General features: G+C 64.8%; 1 protein-coding gene across 1 annotated transcript in view; it reads right to left on the bottom strand.

Annotated features, from left to right (window-relative positions):
- CROCC (ciliary rootlet coiled-coil, rootletin) overlaps positions 1-19,028 on the bottom strand; it is a 48,186-nt gene that overhangs the window by 7,941 nt on the left and 21,217 nt on the right. The window contains exons 9-27 of the mRNA XM_062190516.1: positions 18,294-18,518; positions 17,756-17,852; positions 17,163-17,246; positions 16,515-16,748; positions 16,004-16,203; positions 13,415-13,597; positions 12,258-12,402; positions 11,729-11,875; positions 11,249-11,479; positions 10,066-10,259; positions 9,662-9,789; positions 8,000-8,169; positions 6,616-6,795; positions 5,890-6,024; positions 5,529-5,672; positions 4,871-5,109; positions 4,324-4,483; positions 2,761-2,928; positions 1,024-1,396 (exon numbers count right to left, since the gene is read on the bottom strand). Of these exons, the coding sequence (XP_062046500.1) occupies positions 1,024-1,396; positions 2,761-2,928; positions 4,324-4,483; positions 4,871-5,109; positions 5,529-5,672; positions 5,890-6,024; positions 6,616-6,795; positions 8,000-8,169; positions 9,662-9,789; positions 10,066-10,259; positions 11,249-11,479; positions 11,729-11,875; positions 12,258-12,402; positions 13,415-13,597; positions 16,004-16,203; positions 16,515-16,748; positions 17,163-17,246; positions 17,756-17,852; positions 18,294-18,518 (3,437 nt within the window). The remainder of the gene's footprint in view (positions 1-1,023; positions 1,397-2,760; positions 2,929-4,323; positions 4,484-4,870; positions 5,110-5,528; positions 5,673-5,889; positions 6,025-6,615; positions 6,796-7,999; positions 8,170-9,661; positions 9,790-10,065; positions 10,260-11,248; positions 11,480-11,728; positions 11,876-12,257; positions 12,403-13,414; positions 13,598-16,003; positions 16,204-16,514; positions 16,749-17,162; positions 17,247-17,755; positions 17,853-18,293; positions 18,519-19,028) is intronic.

The following is a 19,028-nucleotide window of genomic DNA, read 5'->3' as shown; positions in this document are numbered from 1 at the left end:
CCATTCGGAACATTTCCCTTGTCGTTCCCTAAGCAACACTGCCTGACAACCGCTCACGCAGCAGCTCCACTGTGGTGGGCCCCACCGGCAGCCCAGAGCCGGCTCGGAACGCAGGGATGCGCCAATGCTACGCCGCTGGACACCGGCAGGTCTGGGTGTGGCGTGGGAGCCTTGGAACCAGGTCTCCGTGGATACCCAGGGAGGGCCCAAACCAAGACAGCCTCACACAGAGACACTGGGATCACAAAGTAGCCTCCTGGTCACCGCTCCCTGCTTGTTCCTAGAAGACACCTGCTCCAGGTGGCCCATGCTGGCCGGCTCGCTGTCCTCCTGCCACTGACTTGTCCCACCGGGCATACTGCAGCCAGGGCTCACCCACACGCCGCGCGCGGTCCGTGTCGCGGCTGTGAGCGCCCGCCCGGGAGACAGACCACGTGCACCTGCTGGCGAGCGCCTGCTTGTCCCCCACTTCGTTCTCAGTCTGTGCTACTCGCGGATGAGTGCGCGCTGGATCTAAGTTCCCGGACTTGCAGCCCTGCTGCTGCCCACCAGGGGCTGCACCAATCCACAGCGCCCCTTTTCCAGCCCTGCCACCGCCCACACATCCTACCGCAATTCACCCATCAGCCTCCTGCCCACCACTCCCACACCGCGACTTGGAGCTCCCTGAGAGCAGAGCCGTGTCTCTGCTGCTTACTGCTCCGTCCCCGTTACTTGAACTGTCTCTTGCACGCAGCAGGTGCTTACTAAGTTCGGAGTGACTGAATAAACAAATGAGGGGAGCTGTCCGGGTCACCGCCCGGTGTGGGGCTGGGCTGCGCGGCGGCAGAGGACGGGGTGTTGGCAGGGAGAGGGCGCGGGTGAGTGGAGAGGATGGGGCCCCAGAGACGGCGAGGGAGCAGAGGCAGGAACCCGGGGCAGGGCTCTGAAGGGCGTGGTCCAGAGGGTGGGGTGGGACTAGGGGCGGGGACTCGGCGAGGCCCGCCCACCGCCCCCTTCTCCCCGCTTGCCTTTGGGACTCACCCCCCGCGGGCGCTTCTCGAGCCGGGGAGCCGGGCACGGGCCGCGGGGCGGGGCTGGGCGCGCGGCCGAGGCCCAGGCCGCGGCGCAGAGCCGAGCGCAGGCCGCCCAGCTGGGCCTCGGCCGCGCGCCGCTGCGCCTCCACGCGGGCCAGCTCGGCCTCCAGGCCTTGCGCCCGGCCCTCGGCCGCGCTCAGCCGCAGCCCCAGCTCGGCGGCCTCGGCCCGGGCCGACTCCAGCTTCAGCTCCAGGCCGCGAGCGCGCTCCAGCTGCTGCTTCTCGGCGCCGCGGGCCTCCTCCAGGGAGCCCAGCAGGCCTCGCTCGCGGACCCGGAACTCTCCGTCCTGCTCCTGCAGCTTCCGCTGCGCTCCCTGGAGCTGGGGCGGGGGGAGAGCAAGGCCAGGAGGTGGGGGTCAGCAAAGCCGCCCCTAGCGACACCCCACCTCCGAGGGCCCAGCTGCAGCCCTCCAGCCCAGGTGACCACACCATGCCTTCAGTGGTCTCCACCCAAGCAGGAGTTTGCTTTCCGTCCTGTGAGGATCAGCCTTGGAGCGTACACAGTGGATCGGCAGTGACAGCCGACACGGCACACACAGGCCTCAGCAAGACCACGCTGGCCCCATGGCCACTCCATAGGGGATGAAACAGGCACGCAGGGGTCAGGTCACACAGCCTGCCCGCTGCAGGGCCGGGAGCCCCAGCCTGGCACACTAGCCCCGGAGGCTGTTCTAACCACTGGACGACACTGCCCCTCAGTGCACATGGTGGGGACACACACGACAGTGCATGGGCACAGATGTGCAAACAGCCCTAGGGTTTAGAGCATGTGTCCACCTCTGCTGGTCACTGGTTTTGCTAGGAGCCCACCTACTGAGCCCCAGCAGGTGCCAGCACCTGTGCCCAGGACTGTCCTCATCCCCTGCGGTGCTGGTCCCTCTCCCGTGAGCACTCTGAGCACAGGGAGCTTGAGTGACAAGTCAGGGTCACATGGTACATTCCAGTGAGGTCTTAAGGCAGACCTGGGTGCTGTGTGACCTTGGGGAGATCCCCTGACCTCTCTGGTCCCAGTGTCTGTCTGGCTCTCCCTAGAAAGTAGGACTAATACCACCTGTGTATGAGGCTGCTAGGAGAATCAAACAAGGTTATGTCCACAGAACTCCATCTCCCCCTACCCTATCTTTGCCTGCACACAGTAGGCCTGCTGTTCTTTCTACTGTTGTCGTGGCTATTACCACAACTGGGAAAGCTTCTGACAGGGCGTGGGCAGAGAAAGAGTACTTGGCAGTGGTCTCTTGAGTGCCCACCTGCTTCCTGCTGGAGGGAGGGGAAGGCAGCCCCGACCTCCCAGAACCCTCCCCTCCCAGCCCCCCACTGCCCAGGTACCTCCTCCCTCCCCCCCACTGCCCAGGTACCTGCTCCCTCCCCCCACTGCCCAGGTACCTCCTCCCTCCCCCCACTGCCCAGGTACCTCCTCCAGCCCAGAACCTCCCCTCCCAGCCCCCCCACTGCCCAGGTACCTCCTCCAGCCCAGAACCTCCCCTCCCAGCCCCCCCACTGCCCAGGTACCTCCTCCCACACCACCTCCAGCCCAGAACCTCCCCTCCCAGCCCCCCCCACTGCCCAGGTACCACCTCCAGCCCAGAATCTCCCCTCCCAGCCCCCCCACTACCCAGGTACCTCCTCCCACACCCCCTCCAGCCCAGAACCTCCCCTCCCAGCCCCCCCCCCCCCGCCCAGGTACCTCCTGCCGCACCGCCTCCAGGCTGGCCTCGCCCTTCAGCAGCCTCTGCCGGAGGCCCAGGGCCTCCCGCCGGCTCTCCTTCTCTGCCCGCTCGCCCAGCGCCAGGCGGCCCTGCAGCTCCGCCAGCTCCCGGCCCAGCCTGGCATTCTCGCTGTCCAGCGTCTTCATCTACGAGAGCAGAGGCAGCAGCCTGCTCAGCTCTGCCCCCACACCCACCCCAGCCTGGCCCAGGGGCACTCAGGGACTCCCCCCGTCGAATGCCACCCCACATCCACCCGGAGGGAGCCTGCTCCAGGTACCGCCACCCAGCTGGAGCCATGCCAGGCACCCGGGCACAGGCGGCCTGTTTACCATTTAACTTGGGGGCCCCACACTGCTCTTGAGGGACGTGGGGGATGCAGGGTTGAGCCCCACTAAAAAGCAGAAGACCCCCAGGGCAGGGACCCAGCTCCAGGGGTCACCCTTCTCCCCGACAATGACGAGTAACTTTATTTATTTACTAATTTGAAAGGCAGAGCAACAGAGAGAAGGAGGGAGGGAGGGAGGGAGGGAGGGAGGGAGGGAGGGAGGGAGGGAGGGAGGGAGGGAGGGAGGGGGAGAGAGAGGGAGAGAGAGCTCTTCCATCCACTGGTTCACTCTCCAAATGGCTGTGACAGCTGGTGCTGGGCCAGGCTGAAGCCAGGAGCCTGGAGCTCTATCTTGTTTTCCCACGCGGGTGGCAGGGGCCCAAGGACTTGGACCATCTTCTGCTGCCTTCCCAGGCGCATTAACAAGAAGCTGGGTCAGAAGCAGAGTAGCTGGGACCCAGACTGGCCCTGAAGGTGGGTGCTGGCTCAGCACACGGACCACGGCGTGGCCAGGGAGGGCTGCCTTTGCTGGAGAGCACCCCCGTGTCCGGCTCTGCTCTGAGCACTCACTTCTGTTAACGCGCCTAGGCGTCGGCAGCGCTATAAGGGCAGGCACTCACATTATCCCTATTTAACAGGTGAGAAAACTGAGGCTCACAGGGTGGGTGGCACGGCCCCCAAGCAGCAGACTACAGGGAGGGTGACACGAGCTCCGGCTGCAGCACACATGCACCCAGCAGGAGCCTGACCCCACAGTGCCAGCCCCTTCAGACTCCATGGCGTCTCAGGAAGGGGCCTGGGTGGAGGGGGCAGGGGCGGCCCCTCAGCTTCCCATCAGCTTCCTGCTGGCATGCCTGGGAAGCAGCAGTGACGGTTCCAGTACTGGGGTTCCTGCCGCCCACAGCTTCTGGCTTGGGCCTGGCCCAGCCTCAGCTATTGCGGCCATCTGGGGAGGGAACCAATGACTGGAAGGTCTCCCCCCCGCCCATCCTTTCAAGTGATTAAATCTTCCAAAGCCACAAAAGGCAAACGTGCAGGCCTTGGCTCATAGTCTCCGAGGGCCAAGGGCTTCTGCAAGCCTGCGCAGAAGGTCAGGAAGGAAGCCCGGCCAGAGCTCCAGGTCCTGGTTTCCCACCCGGGGGAACGCGGGTGCTGCTGTCTGGCCCCAGGCACAGAGCCGACACGGGCGGGGAGGGGGTTGGCATGGGCTGGGTACCTGCCGCCGCAGCTCTTGCAGCTCCCGCCGGGCCTCTAGCCGCGAACGCTCCACCTCCTGCAGCCCGGCCCGCAGCTCCCCAGCCTCCTTGCCCGCGGCCACCCGGGCCTCCTCGAGAAGCGCCAGCTTCTGCTCCTTGTCCTCGTTGGCGAGCTTCAGGCTGCAGTGGGCGGAGGGCGGGGCTGCCGTGGGCTACCGCTCCACACAAAGACCCTCCCCCTAATTCCTGGGCTGGGTCTGGTGGGCTCTGCTGCCTGTCCACGCAGCCCCCTAGAGCTCAGCCTTCCAGGGCTGGGGCCAGGCCCTCGGCGGGAGAGGAGAACCAGTGACCCCAGGAGAGAGCCCAGTTCCCAGGGCGATGATGGTGGTGGGGTCCCAGACTGGACCAACCCCACCTGCTGTCACCCGTGCCCTTCGTACAGGAAGGAAATCACCTAAGATGACCTGCACGCTGGAAGCCCCACCTGTGCGACTTCTCCAGCACCGGGGGGTGGGGGGGCAGAAGGTGGGGCCCAGGGACAAGGCTTGGTGAGCCCGCGCCGCCCACCTGATGCGCTCGCCCTCGGCCTTCTTCACGGCGGCCCGCAGCTCCTCGTTGGAGCGCCGCAGGGCCTCGCGCTCCTTGGCGCCCTCGCTCAGGCTGCGCCGCAGCTCGCCCGCCTCCTGGCGCCGGGCCTCCTGGCCCTCCTGGCTCTCACGCACCCTGCGCTGCGCCTCCAGCAGCTCCCGCCGCAGCCCGTCGCGGGCAGCCTCCAGCAGGCGCAGCTGAGAGCGAAGCTCTTCGGCCTGTGAGCACAGGACAGGGCTCAGTGGGAACGGCCCGCCCTCCACTCCCTGACCACGGGGCGTCCCCCACCCGACCCCCATGCCGCTCGGACCACAGGCCGTGCGTTGTGATTTGGGGCAAGGCAAGCTGGGGTCAGCAGCTTCTTGGCCGGAAGTAATCCCTGATCCATCAGGAGCAGCCTGTGGGTGACACCAGGCAGGCGGGGGGCCCCACTCACCCCTCCTCGAGTCCCCCAAGTCCCACCTGCACACAGTAGGTGCTTAATAACTGCTTGCTGCCTCCTCTCTGGGCTGGCAGTTCATCTGTCCTTAAATGCAGGGGGTACCTTATGCTCCCCCCGGGCCCACCCCAGGCCACATTCCACAGCCCCCAGGGACACCCAGCGCCTCCGCCCCCAGCAGGACCTGTGGACCCTCACCTCGCGCACGCAGGACTCCCGCTGCTTGCCCAGGTCTCGCGCCTGCTCCTGCAGCCGCTTCACCTCCTGGGCATGGGCCGCCGCGGCCTCCTCGAGCTGGGTGCGGACGTCCCGCAGCTCGGACGTCAGGGCGTTCACGGTGCTCTGGGAGACACAGCGCCTCAGACCCGGCCCGCCGCGCCCCCTCTGCCCCGTCCACTTCCAGCTCCGAGCACAGCCCTGTCCCAGCCCCTCTCCTGATCTCGCAACGCCAGTGACTGCTGGTGACGCAGCTCGTGTCACCCTCAGACGAGATGGAGACTCCCAAATGAGGGGCTCGGCCTCCCCCCAGCCTGGAGAGAGGGGAGCCCCACTGCCCTACCCGGTCCTGCTCCTGCCGGCTCTGGGCATCTCGCTTGTGCCGCTCCATGTCCAGGGAGATGGCGGCCAGGCTGTGCCGCGCACCCATCAGCTTCTCCGACAGCGCCGTCTTCTCGGACTCCTTCAGGGACAAGGCCTGGGCAGAGGCAGGGAACAAAGGGCTGGGGGCTGGCCGGTTGTGGGGGCACGCTCGGGCCTTCTCCCTGCCTGCCCTGAGAACTGAGCCCACCTGGGGGTGGCCCGGGGCGGAGGTGTGTGCCCACCCCTGCAGAAGGGCCAACGGCAGCAACCGTGCCCCGAGCCAGAGCCTTTCAGCAGCCCCACTTTGCAGACGGGGAATTGAGGCTCAAAGGGGTCAAGTGACTCCAGGGTGACACAGCCAGCGGGGACAGGAGATGGACACCGGCTGGGCAGCCTCCACTGCATTGCAGGTCTGGAGTACGTTTTCTGGGGGGGGGGGGGGGTCAGCGAAGCCCATGAGACACCACGCCCAGCCTGCGGTGGGGTGAGGGACAGGGAACGGGGCGGTGCTCCTGGCCACCATTGCTGCTGTCCCCACACCCCCGTGTGCCAGGCACAGCACTCCGCAGGGCGCACCAATGCTCCCATTCCCCCAGCCTGCAGGCGGGACACGGAGGCCCCGTGAGGAGGGGCCCGCTCCAGAGCGCCCGGCTGTGCAGTGGCTACGGCGGGACCGGCCCCAGGACAGCCGCCCCGACGCACGGACCTGCTGCTTCTCACTCTCGGCCAGGAGCAAGCCCTCGTCGCGCTCCTGCTGCAGGGCGGCGATCTCCTCGCTCAGCTCCTCCTTCTCAGCCTCCAGGCGCGCCAGCAGCTCCTCCTGCTCCCGCTGCAGCCGGCTCTGCAGCTGCGCCCGCTCTGTCTCCAGCTCCCGCCAAGCAGCCTCCTAGGGGCCGGGCCCAGGCACGTGTGACACACCAGGCTGGGCCCAGGCGGTGCCCTGCAAGCGCCATCTGCAGCAGTACCCCGAGATAGGGTGGGTGACCAGGCGACTACAGGTGGTGACAAGGCTGTGGGAGAGCCCCACGGCGCACAGCCCCCCAGCCAGCCAGGAGTGCAGCCCCGGCTAGCCTGGAGGAAGTAATGGCTGGGACGCTCAGGGAACCTGAGGGTGCAAGGGAGCAGTGGGGCCTGAGCGATTCTGAGCACGCTGGGGGCAAAGGGACAGGGAGCTGAATGGCGGTTAGACTGGGGGGCTGAGGATGGTGGGGGAGAGGAGGGGTGGGTGCTGGGGTCAGCTGTGAGGGGTGACGCGGCTCTGAGGTCCACAGTAGCAGGGGGCCGAGAGGAGTACAGATTGGGGAACGTTAATGAGGCCGAGCCAGGAGGTCCCAAGGGCAAGAGGAGGAAGGGGCAAAGGTCCCTGGTTTGGCTCCCCGAGGAGTGGGCGGGTGGGGACAGCCCATTGGGGTGGAACCAGCCCCTGGAACTTTGAGGAGGCCTTTCTTCAAGTGCTGCACTGCCTCCTGCTGGAGAGGTGTGGTAATAGCCACCCAAATCCACGGCCACCCAGGTGAAGGGCGCCCCCTGCAGACCCAGGGCCCCAGCAGAGCATCCCAGCAGCACTGACCGAGGGCTGGTCACGGTGCCAAGCCTTTCCTGTGATCATCTCCCCTCACGCTCACAGCACCTTGTACGATCCTACCACATCCTACCGATGGGCACACGAGGGCGCCGAGGCAGGGGTGGCACCAGTCTGTGACCAGGGCCAGCCTCAAATCGCTAAGTCCACAGCCAGCATTCTAGCAACTTCCTTCCGCCTTGGCCTTGCTGGCCTGCCCGCCCAGGGATCCCCACACAGGAGCAGGACTTGTAAGCAAACGAAAGCGCTTTTCTGCTATACCCCAGGGCAGCCTTTCACCGTCCCCGGCATCAGGCTCACCAGGGCAGGGGCAGGTCTGGGACCCAGGAATCTGCACGGCTAATAAGGACCGCGCCATCGATCCCCCCAGCTGGTCCCGAGGCCTCCACAACAGAAATGAGTCCCATTTCACGGATGTGGAGACCGAGGGAGAGGAAGAAGGGCGACTGGCAGGAGGCCCCAGAGGAGAGAGGCCCAGAGCCCTGCCCGCCCCTCCCCGCGGCCCAACCTTCTCCCGCTGGAGCCGCTGCAGGTCTTCCTCGTGGGCTGCCTGCTGCTCCCGCAGAGAGGCCTGGGCCTCCCGCTCGGCCTGCACCAGCCTCTGGGCCATCAGCTCCTTGTCCAGGGCCACCTTCTGCTCTGTGGTTATCATCTGCTGCCGCAGGCCCGCCAGCTCCCCTGCACCACAGGAACGGGGAGAGCGAAGCAGACTCAGGCCAGGGGAGTGGCGTGGGCAAAACCCCGGCGAGAGAGGCTGGGCTGTCTCGGGGAGGCAGCTTGCCCTCTCTGGGCCTGTCTCTGACTTTGCTGTACAGGTCCTCCAGCCTTGTCCTCCTCCCTGCCTGCCTAGGATAGCCTACAAGCCAAGGGCAAAATGGCGAAGAGGGTCCCCTTAAATGCAGGACATCAGAAACACAGCCACCCCCATCAGTGAGCACTCGCCACGGATCAGGGCTAAGTACTCACACTACACACATCATGCAATGCATCTGCACGACGTGCTGAGTGACGTTAGCCTCGTCTCCACTTTCCACGAGGAAGTGTGATCTCCGTGGACAGCACTCACTACATCAACACCTCCCTTCTACAGCAGGCATCACTGGGGCCCGGCGTCGTGGCACAGCGAGCTAAGCTTCTGCTTACGGCGCCTGCACCCCATATCAGAGCGCCCGCTGCAGTCCCATCTGGCCCACTGCGAGGCAGCTTCTTGCTAACGCACTGGGAAGGCAGCAGACACTGACCCACCTACACGGGTCCCTGCCATCCACGGGGAGACCTGGATGGAGGTCCAGGCACCTGGCTTCAGGCCACTGTAACTATTTGGGGGCTGACCCAGAAGACGAAGGATCTTTGTCTCTGTCTCTGTGTGTCACTCTTTCAAACACATAGATGGATCTTTTAAAAAAGAAGTTTAAAGTGTATGTATTTATTTATTTTCATTTTATTTGAGTGACAGAGAAATATTTTCTGTCACTTTACTACCCAAATACCATAAGTCAGGAGCAGGCCAGGCCAAAGCCAGGAGTTTGGAACTCAATCCAGGTCTCCCAGGTGGGTGGCAGGGACCCAATGAGCCATCACTGCCTCCCAGGGTCCACATAGCAGGAAGCTGGAGTGGGGGCGAAGCTGGGACTGGAACCCAGCACCAGACAGGGCTGGGAGCACTGGCCCAAAGCAGCTGCTCTGTGGACAGCTGGCCCTAAACGCCCTTGGTGGGGCATAGCCAGCACTTCCTGGCCAGGTGCTGTCCGGCTCAGGTGGACGCGCACCCAAGCAGGAGCTTAGTTCATGGGGGGGGGGGGGGGACTGGGCGGAGCCCTGAGCTCAGAGGCCGGGGAGGAACGCCCAGAGAAGCAAGGCTGGGATTGTGAGGCCAGCAGAGCCTCGGGCAAAGCAGCAGGTGGCTCCACAGAGGGCTTGGAACTCTCTCTCCGCTGCTGCCGGTACCCAGCCAGGCCCGGCTTCCCCCACCTCCCCGTTCCTGCCTCCTCCCACCTCCCAGCGTCCCCCCTGGCCCAGAGAGGGAAGGGGCTTGCTCAGATCTACGGCAGCATCCGACTGGAACCCGGTCAGCCAGGCTCCCAGGCCAGCGCTCCCGAGCTCTGGGAAACCCCAGAACTGGACAGGACTGCAGTCCTGCCAGACTTCCCAGTCCCCTGGGCCCTCGTACCAGTCAGGGTCTCCTTGGCCACCAGCAGGGCCTGCCCATCAGCCTCCAGCTGCTCTCGGCGGGCCTCGAGCTGGGCCAGCTGCCGCTGCACCTCGAACAGACTGCTTTCCAGGGCTTCCTTCTCCACGCTGCAGCACACACAGTCCCTGAGGCCCTGCGACTCAGCCTCCCAGCCCCGGGAAACTGTGGGTCTCAGGGCGTGGCCAGCCATGGGCCGAGTGCCAGCCTACCTGCCTGGCTGGGCCCGCGCTCCCCAGGGAAGGCTGAGCCGCAGCATTGGTAAGCCAGGCTCCTAAGTAACTGAAGCAACTCCCCTGCAGGCCAAGAGCCAGGGCGTGGCTGGCTGCTGGCAGGTGTGGCCCTCGGCAGACCCCCCGGGGAGGGGGCACGGCCCCCGGCCTTACCGCAGGCGGGTGGCCTCCTCTGACAGGCTCCGGCCTTCACGCTCCGCTGCGGCCAGCTGCACGGCCAGACTGGCCCGTTCCTTGGCCAGAGCCTCCTTCTCCCGGGCTGCCCGCTCCAGCGTCTCCACCTGCCGCTGTGACTCCTGCCGGGCCTGCTCCAGCTCCTGCTCCCGTCCACTCAGCTGCCGGGAGACCTGGTGCCCCCCAGGGATGTGAGCACCACTCCCAGAATCCCCCAGCCACTCAGCAGGCAAGCACCCACAACAGGACCTCACCCAGCCCAGCCTGGCAGGCAGGAGGCCCAAGTTCAAGCCTCGGCCCTACTCTCACATGCTGTATGCACTTGGACAAATGGCAGCTCCCTGTACCTGCCAGCCCCATGCGTGCAAACACGAGGGCCTTCACTCAGCTCTGGGTGCCACAGGACCTGCAGAGCAGCCAGACGCATGAAGAGCCCCCAGGGGAGCCGCTCTGCAGGTCTTGGGTGGAGGCCCCTCTGGGAAGCAGCCCCACTGGACAGATCCCACACCAGGGTTCCCAAAAGCCTAAGCTTCCAGTGCTAAAACATCTACCTATCACTGTGTAATTCATCCGCTGGAGGCCCGCTGGGCACTCACACGGGTTTTCTCACACTTCCTTCAGAACAACCTTTTGTGATTAAACAACTCCTAGGAGGCCAGTGCTGTGGCACAGTAGGCTAAGCCTCTGCCTACGGTGCCGGCATCCCAAATGGACACCTGTTCGCGTTGCGGCTGCTCCTCTTCCAAACCAGCTCTCTGCTGTGGCCTGGGAAAACAGTGGAAGATGGCCCAAGTGCTTGGGCTCCTGCACCCGCGTGGGAGACCCAGAGGAAGCTCCTGGCTCCTCGCTTCGGTAAGCCCAGCTCTGGCCATTGCGGCCGTTTAGGGAGTAAATCAGCAGATGGAAGACCTTTCTATCTCTCCCTCTCTCTGTCCATAGCTCTACCTCTCAAATAAATAGGCAAAATCTTAAAAAAAAAAAAAAAAGACCTCCTAGCCCCATGTCACAGACAGGGCCACTAAGGCAGGAAGGTTGAGAAGCTTGTCCAAGGTCTCTGGCTAGCAGGACTCCAGGACAGAAGCGGGCTCCGGGGCCCGTGACTGACCCCAGGAGGCTGGGAGGCCACCTGGCCCTCCCCGGCACGGCCGCAGGCCCGGCCTACCTGGGCCAGCTGCTCCTGCAGCTGACTGCGTTCCTGGCGCAGCGCGGGGAGCTGCTGCTCCAGCGCCTCCCGAGCCTGCTCCGACGCCCGCAGGGAGCCCTCCAGGCCCTGCCGCTCCACCTCCTGCTCCAGCCGCAGCTGCTCCAGCCGGCCCTGCTCCCCCAGCGCCAAGGCGGCCTCCTGCTCCGCCTGCCGCTGCCGGCCCAGCAGCACCGTCTTTTCCTCCTCCAGCTGCGGGGCCGGGAGGGAGTGGGGCCGAGTGAGCAGGGGCCCCCCACCCCCCATCACAGCCAGCCCAGGGGAGGCTACCTTGTGGACGCTCCGCCCCGGGGTGGGGAGACCAGGGGTCCACGGAGAGAGAGAAGGCGAAGACAGACAGAAGGAGGCAGTGACCAGGTCAAGGGTGTGGGGGGGTGAGGGTCTCCCGGATGGAGCGGACAGGTGGGCCAGGCAGGTGAGCCCGCTGAGCACAGTGCGTACCTGGGCGACGAGGCGGTTCAGCCCCAGCTTGTCCTGCGCGAGGCTCTCGTTGAGGGCACTCAGCTTGGACAAGGAGTCCCGCAGAGAGGCTTCCTCGGCCCTCAGTTTGGTCATGGCGAGCTCCAGCTCTACTCGGCCAGCTTCAGCCTACGGGGCGGCCAGGGCCAGGCAGTGGGGTGGAAGAGGTGGGAGGTAGGGAGGTAAGGAGAGGTGAGCCCTCCGGGAGACCCACAGGAGATGACAAAATCCACCAGGAGCAGGTATGAAAGAAGCCACACCCCGCAGAGCTGTGCAAGGAGGGAAGTCCAGCTCACGCTGCCTGGGGGCCAGGGGGCAGGGGGCGGCAGTGCTCAGGGCCCAGGCTGCTGGGACGGGGGCAGGCACCCACCAAGGATGCTCACAGACCCAGGACCTGCGTCCCGAGACAGGACTGGATGGGCCTGAGCTACAGGCACCGCCCCCAGGAACATGTAGGATAGCAGGGGCGCGCCGTTAGTCAAGGTCCCTGGGACCGGAGGTCCGGACCCACCTTGGTCAGCGCCTGGGCCACCTCGGCCTTCTCAGCCTGCAGCACATCCCGCTGCAGCGTGGCGCAGCTCAGCGCCTCCCGCACCTCCAGCAGCTCCTTCGCCAGCCCCGAGCGCTTCACCTCCAGCTGCTCCAGCTGCCTGTGGCTGTGGGACCCAGGGTGGGTGCGTGCCCGTCACTCCCCAGCCTGCAGGGCCCAGGCCTGAGGCAGGAGCCTGGGGGGCAGCGAGGGCCTCACCCACAAGGGCAGCCCAGCTTGCTGCCTTTCATCTGTGACTCTGGGCCTCACTTTCACATCTGATAATGGGGTTAACAATGCACTTTCTCTTCGTGAAGTGCCTAAAATCCTGCCTGCCACATGCCCCCAAGGGCCTTCACTACTATGGGGCAGGCGCTGCGACATAGGTTAAGCCTCCATCTGCAGCCGGCATCCCATATGGGCGCTGTATGGGTTCGAATCCCAGCTGTTCCATGTCCAATCCAGCTCCCTGCTAATCTGTGTGGGAAAGCAGTGGAAGATGGGCCAAGGGCCTGGGCCCCTGCACTCACATGGGAGTCCTATGTCGTGGTCATTTGGGGAAGGAACCAGTGGATGAAGACCCCTCCCTCCCTCTCTCTCCTTCTCTATCTCTGCTTTTCAAATAATTAAGTAAATCTTTTTAAAAAAAATTCACTACCACAATGTAGTAAAAACCTCATCACCCAGACTTGGAGGGGTGAACGATGCAAGCTCAAGTCCTGGTTCTAAGCAGCTGTGTGACCTGGGGCAAGTTGCACAATCCCTCTGTGCCTCAGTTTCACCATCCGTAACATGGAGAACTAAATAAGATCTACATCACTGTTACCATGAGGGTTAAATGAGCGAGTCTAAGCATCTACATGGTGTCTGGCATTTAGTATTAATATTATTACTGCAAAATGATTACCTTAGGTTTTTAAGATACTATTGTTATTCCTGCTTTTATGTTCATTACTGTTAGTACCATGCAAGCTCTCCCTCCTATCAGTTCTCGATTTCCCCAAACAGGGCTGCTTAGAAGACCCGGGAACAGAGTGGCACTGGGACAGACAGTGGGCGCTGCGGAGCGCCAAGTGCATCCGAAGGGTGGTTCCCAGCAGGCAGGGGTCCCGGCAGGCAGGGGGGGCCGGGCTGCTCACCTGCGCTCCAGCTCCCTGCGAGCCCGGGCCCCCGCCTGCACCGAGTCCTCCTGCTCTTCTTCCAGCCGGTCCCGCTGGCGCTGCAGCTCCTCCTGGGCCGCCTGCCGCTTCTCCAGCTCCTGCCGGAGCTCCTCGGCCCGCTGCTGGGCCTCCTGCAGGCTGTGGGCCAGGCTGTCCTTCTCCCTGCGGGACACGGGGAGGGGGAGCAGAGGGGCTGCTGGGAAGCCGGGAGCCACGGCTCCTGTCCTGCAAGGCACCTGTCTGGGAAGCCTTCTGCGACCCTCTCCTTGCCCACGGCCAGCTCCTTCCCCCGTGTCTCCCAGCAGCTGGATTCTGGCTTCCCTCCCCCACAGTGCACCCTCACGCAGGCCTAGTGGAACGGATGGAGGTGCAGGTATCACGTTCAAACCCCCACCAAGCCCAAGAGGCCAGGTCAGGCTCCCGGGACACGAGGGTGATTCCGCTGCCAACTCTGCTAGGCCGTGCATCTCGGGAAAGCCCCTTCAACGCTGCACGGCCCCCACTTCTGGGAAGCCCAACAGCGCGGGGTCTGCCCAGACTTCACCGCTCTCACTGCACGAGCCGACAACACGTCACTCAGTAACAACTTCCACACACGCGAGGCGGTGGGCAGGGAAAAACTGACGTATTCAGTAAACATGGCAGAATGCAGAACAGCATATTCACTGTGAACGCAGCTGCTTAACAAGCAGGCCACTGGGGCAGTGACAAGATGTCACTGTGGGCCGGCGCTGTGGTGCAGCGGGTTAAGCCAAAGCCTGCAGTGCCGGTGTCTCATATGGACCCTGGTTCGAGTCCCAGCTGCTCCACTTTCCGACCCAGTGCCCTGCTAATGTGCCTGGGAAGGCAGTGGCGGATGGCCCAAGTGCTTGGGCCCCTGCCACCCCTGATACCCATGTGGGAGACCCAGAAGAAGCTCCTGGCTCTTGGCTTCAGCCTGGCCCAGCTCCAGCCATTGTGGCCATCTGGGGAGTGAACCAGCGGATAGAAGATCTCCTTCTCTCTCTCTCTCTCCTCCCTCTATGTCACTCTGCCTTTCAAATAAATATTAAAAAAATAAAAAAGATAAAACTCCAAGGGGGTGAAAATCTCCAAGAGAGGTAGGTGTTTAGCTTCAGTTAAGATACCAGTTAGGGGTTGGCGCTGTGCCATAGTAGGTTAAGCCTCCGCCTGCAGCACCGACACCGGTTCATATCCCAGCTGCTCCACTTTCAATCCAGCTCCCTGCTAAAGGCCCTGGAAAGCAGCGGAAAATGGCCCGAGTGCTAGGGCCCCTGTACCGACGTGGCAGACCCAGAAGAAGCTCCTGGCTTCAGATTGGCCTAGCTCCAGCTGTTGTGGCCATTTGGGGAGTGAACCAGTGGATGGAAGACCTCCATCTGTCACTCTGACTCTCAAACAGATAAATACATCTTTTTTTTAATTAATTAATTTATTTTTTGACAGGCAGAGTGGACAGTGAGAGAGAGTCAGAGAGAAAGGTCTTCCTTTGCCGTTGGTTCACCCTCCAATGGCTGCCGCAGCCGGCGCATCGTGCTGATCCGAAGCCAGGAGCCAGGTGCTTCTCCTGGTCTCCCATGGGGTGCAGGGCCCAAGCACTTGGGCCATCCTCCACTGCACTCCCTGGCCACAGCAGAGAGCTGGACTGGAAGAGGGGCAACCAGGACAGAATCCAGCGCCCCGACCAGGACTAGAACCCGGTGTGCCGGTGCCCCAGGCGGAGGATTAGCCTGTTGAGCCGCGGCGCCAGCCGATAAACACATCTTAAAAAAAAAAAAAAAAAGACACCTGTTGGATGCCTGTGTCCCATGGGAGACCGCCTGGGTCTGATGCCTGCGCTCGCTCCTGACTCTGGCTTCCCACTAACACAGACCCTGGCGACGGCTCACGTGGCTGGGTCCCTGCCCTCTGTGTGGGGGCCCTGGCTGGAGGTCCCAGGTTCCAGATTCAGCCAGGGCTGTTGTGGGCATCTGGTGAATCAATCGCTCTCTCGCTCTCTCGCTCGCTCTCTCTCGCTCGCTCTCTCTCGCTCGCTCGCTCTCTCTCTCTCTCTCTCTCTCTCTCTCGGCCTCTCCAGGGTCTGGTGTTACGGCGCGGTGGGTTAAGCCACCACTTGCACCACCACCATATGGGAGTGCAGACTCGAACCCTGGCTGCTCGGCTTCTGATCCGGCTTCCTGCTAACGCACCCGGGGGCCGCAGAGAACGGCCCAAGTGCTGGGGACCCTGCCACCTGGAGAGGGCACCGGGATGGCGCTCCGGCTCCTGGTGCCTGCGGGCGGCCTGGCCCAGGCCCTGGAGTGAACCGGGGGAGGGAAGCGCGCGCTCCCTCCGCAGCTCCGCCTTTCTGATAAAGAGCCCTTGAACACAGTGTGGACAGTGTGGCAGGGTCTTGGCCCTAGAACTCTCCGAGGCGCCAGGAATGTTCCAGAGCCAAGTGTAGACCCGCGGCCAGCGCGACCCAGGAACCTGATGTTCACTCCGTGAGGCGGCGTCACCACAGCGCCCCTCACGCAACCGGCGGACGGTGCGGGCTCGCCCGGGTCCGGCCGCCCGCCCGGCCCGCACCTGCTCAGGAGGTCGCCGGCGCTCCGCAGCCGCTGCGCCTCGCGCTGGGCGTCCTCCCGCGCCTGGGCGGCGCCCGCAGCCTCGTCCCGCAGGCGCCGCAGCTCCTCCTCCAGGGCGCGGCGCTCCCCCTCGCAGTCGCCGAGCTGCTGGCGCACGGCGCCCAGGAGGTCCTGGCTCGCCTCGTAGCGCCCACGCATGTCCTGAGGCATGGGGGCCTCGAGTCGGGGGTGGCCCCGCACTCCCAGCTCCCCACGCCGGGTCCCCTCGAAGCCCGCGGGAGGCCACGCACCCGCCCCGCACAGCCTTGCTCCCGCCTAACTCGAACCCACCAACCGGCTCCCAAGCTCCGCCCCGCCACATCCTGGTCCCTCCCCGGGCCCCGCCCCTCCTCAGGCCCCACCCCCAGCCATCTAAGCACCTCCCACTCTGGCCTCAGGGCTCCGCCTCCCAGCCTTTGGCCCCGCCCCCGGGACCGGGGCCCCGCCCCAGGCCCTGGCTGTGCCCGCCCCACCTGGACCTGCAGCTGGCGCTTGTGCAGGGCCGAGTGGATCAGCGCGAGCGTGGAGGAGTCGGAGCAGGCCGGGGACGGGCCTCGACGCGGGGAACGGCCGCGGCCAGGCGAGGAGCGCCGCGGCGGGGACGGGGTGCGCGGGCCCGAGAGCCCCCTCAGGCTGCCGTCCGACGCGTCCGTTGTGCGCTCGGAGCCGCTTAGCTGGACGCCACTGTCCGCGTCCGACAGGACCGCCTGGGGTGGGGTGGAGAGGCAGGAGGGGCAGCCTGAGTTAGCTGAGCCCAAGGAGGCTTCCTCCCAATGTCCCTTCCTACAGGAAGTCTTCCTGATTCCACCTCCAGCAATGCGCAGCCCCCAGCCCGCCAGGTAAGGCCTCCCATTTATTGCAAAGACAAAGGCCAGAATTTCTCACATGTGGCCCTGGAAAGTGCTGTGCCTTCCTGCGCAGCCTGGGGTCCCCGGGGGCAGAGGCCACTGAGCTAGCAGGGATGCGGAACAGCCGCCTGGGGTCCTCAGGCCCCCTACCCTCTTGCAATTCAGTGCAAGGCCAGTAGAGGACGCGGCCGGCAGCCCAGAACGCCTGGCCGAGCCTGCCCAGGGTCCCCGCCTCACCCGTCCTGCCTCTCTGGGCTCTCTCCCACCACGCACCTGTGCCAGGTCCCTCAGGGTCTGCTGCAGCCCCTCTCCGTCCTCAGTGTCGAGGGCCGCCTGCTCCTGTAGGCGCAGGGATTCCTGGGGAGAGGTTAGGTAGACCAAGGCTGGAATCGGACCTTCCTCTCCTGCACCATCACCAGGTGGCCTCCAGGGCTGCTCCCGGGCCAGCCTCTGCGAGGCCCCCACAGCCTCACTACCGCACAGGCAGCTGGAAGACAGCTGGACCCGGAACCCGGGGCCGGCCCCACCCAGGACGATGACCTAGGCAGGCGGTACGCTCAGGGGTGACAGCTGAGATCCTCTGGGGACACGGGCAGGAATCCAGTCCTGTCTCCCTTGCCCTCGGCTCTGAGACTCTGCACATGCACTGTCCCTCTTGGGCCTTGGTCTTCCCACCTGTGCAATGGGGTCATGTGCGGGGCTGCTGGCAGGTGGCCAGGGGTGGGTGTGCTTGCCACTAAGCTGGGAGCACACTCGGAGGTGACCCTGAGCCCGAGGGGGTGCTCGGAGGCCTGAGCCTGTGTCCACGCCTGTGGCCCGCCCTGCCCTGCCCCTGCCCTGCCACGTCCCGGGGTCCTGCATCTCACCAGGGCCTCCAGCTTCTCAGTGAGGGCCTTGTTGACCTGGTCCTTCTCCACGCTCTGGCTCCGAAGGTGGTCCACTGCCCGGGCCAGCTCTGCCACTCTGGACATGGGGCAGCAGCAGACGGTGGGACCCCCACCACTCACCAGCTTCTCCTCAAGCCCATCAGCTCCTGTGTCATTCACGCCTCCCCAGGCCTGAACAGGGGCCCCAGCACCCCCCACCCTAGCAGGGTGGGACCTCCCCAGACCTCCCCAGACACCTCCCCAGGCCTAAACAGGGGCTCCAGCACCCCCCACCCTAGCAGGGCACTTCCCTCTGGGCCTTGGACTTCTCATCTGTGAAGTGGGAACGAGCTCACCACAGGCATTACCTGTGGGACTTGCCCAGGAGGCAGGAGGCAGAGCAAATGTCCTGTCTTCAGAAGCTAAACTGCTCATGCCGTGCCCTGGGTAAGAGGCCTCAGAGCCTCAAACAGGGTGCCGGGCAGCGAGCACCCCGCACACTCTGGGGAAGCCTCAGACGGCACCCACCGCCACGCACCTGGCACTGAGGTCAGCCTTGTCGAGGTCGCTCTGCACCTGCAGCTGGGCCAGGTCCTTCTCCCGCCGCACCTTGTCCCGCAGCTGGGCCTCCAGCAGCCCCTGCTTCTCCAGGGCTGCCTCGACCCGGTCCTCCGCCAGCCGCAGGCCTGCGCTCAGCCCCAGGCCTGCCTCCTGGATGGCCCGCGATGTCCGGGCCAGCTCCCCTCCCAGCTGCAGTAGGTCCCTAGGGGAGAGGGCACAGGATGGGGACGGAATGGGGGTGGCGACCAAGTACAAATTGAGGGCATGCTGGGAGGCCATTTGTCTTTGTCAGATAACCACAGCACAGCGTGCTGGGCTAAGGGGCAGCAGGGCCAGCGGCCAGGGCAGCGGGCACAGCCGCTTAGGGCAGGAGCCTCTCCGCCACCACCTCCACGGGTGTGCCCTGCAGATACAGCAGCCCCGGGGAATGACCCGGGCACAGATAACTTCCTGTACTGGTCAAAGCGCTGGCCCAACGTCCACCAGAGGCGTGCTGGTAAATCACTTCGGGTGCGTCCACTCCCTGGAACACCGCGGCGAGAAAAGCCGACGGGGACGCGCGTCCCTCCTCATCTGGAGCCGGCGCCCAGCACAGCTGGGACAGGAAGAGTGCGTCCTCCTGCTGCAGCGGCTGAGCCACAGCTCGCCTACGTCCACATCCCACGGCCGAGTGCTGGACTGAGTCCCAGCTACTCTGTTTCTGACCCAGCAC

This window comes from Lepus europaeus, chromosome 5 (assembly GCF_033115175.1).
Source record: "Lepus europaeus isolate LE1 chromosome 5, mLepTim1.pri, whole genome shotgun sequence".
Classification (NCBI taxonomy): Eukaryota; Metazoa; Chordata; class Mammalia; order Lagomorpha; family Leporidae; genus Lepus; species Lepus europaeus.
Note: the sequence above shows the minus strand (reverse complement) of the source record. Positions and strands in the feature narration are given on the sequence as shown.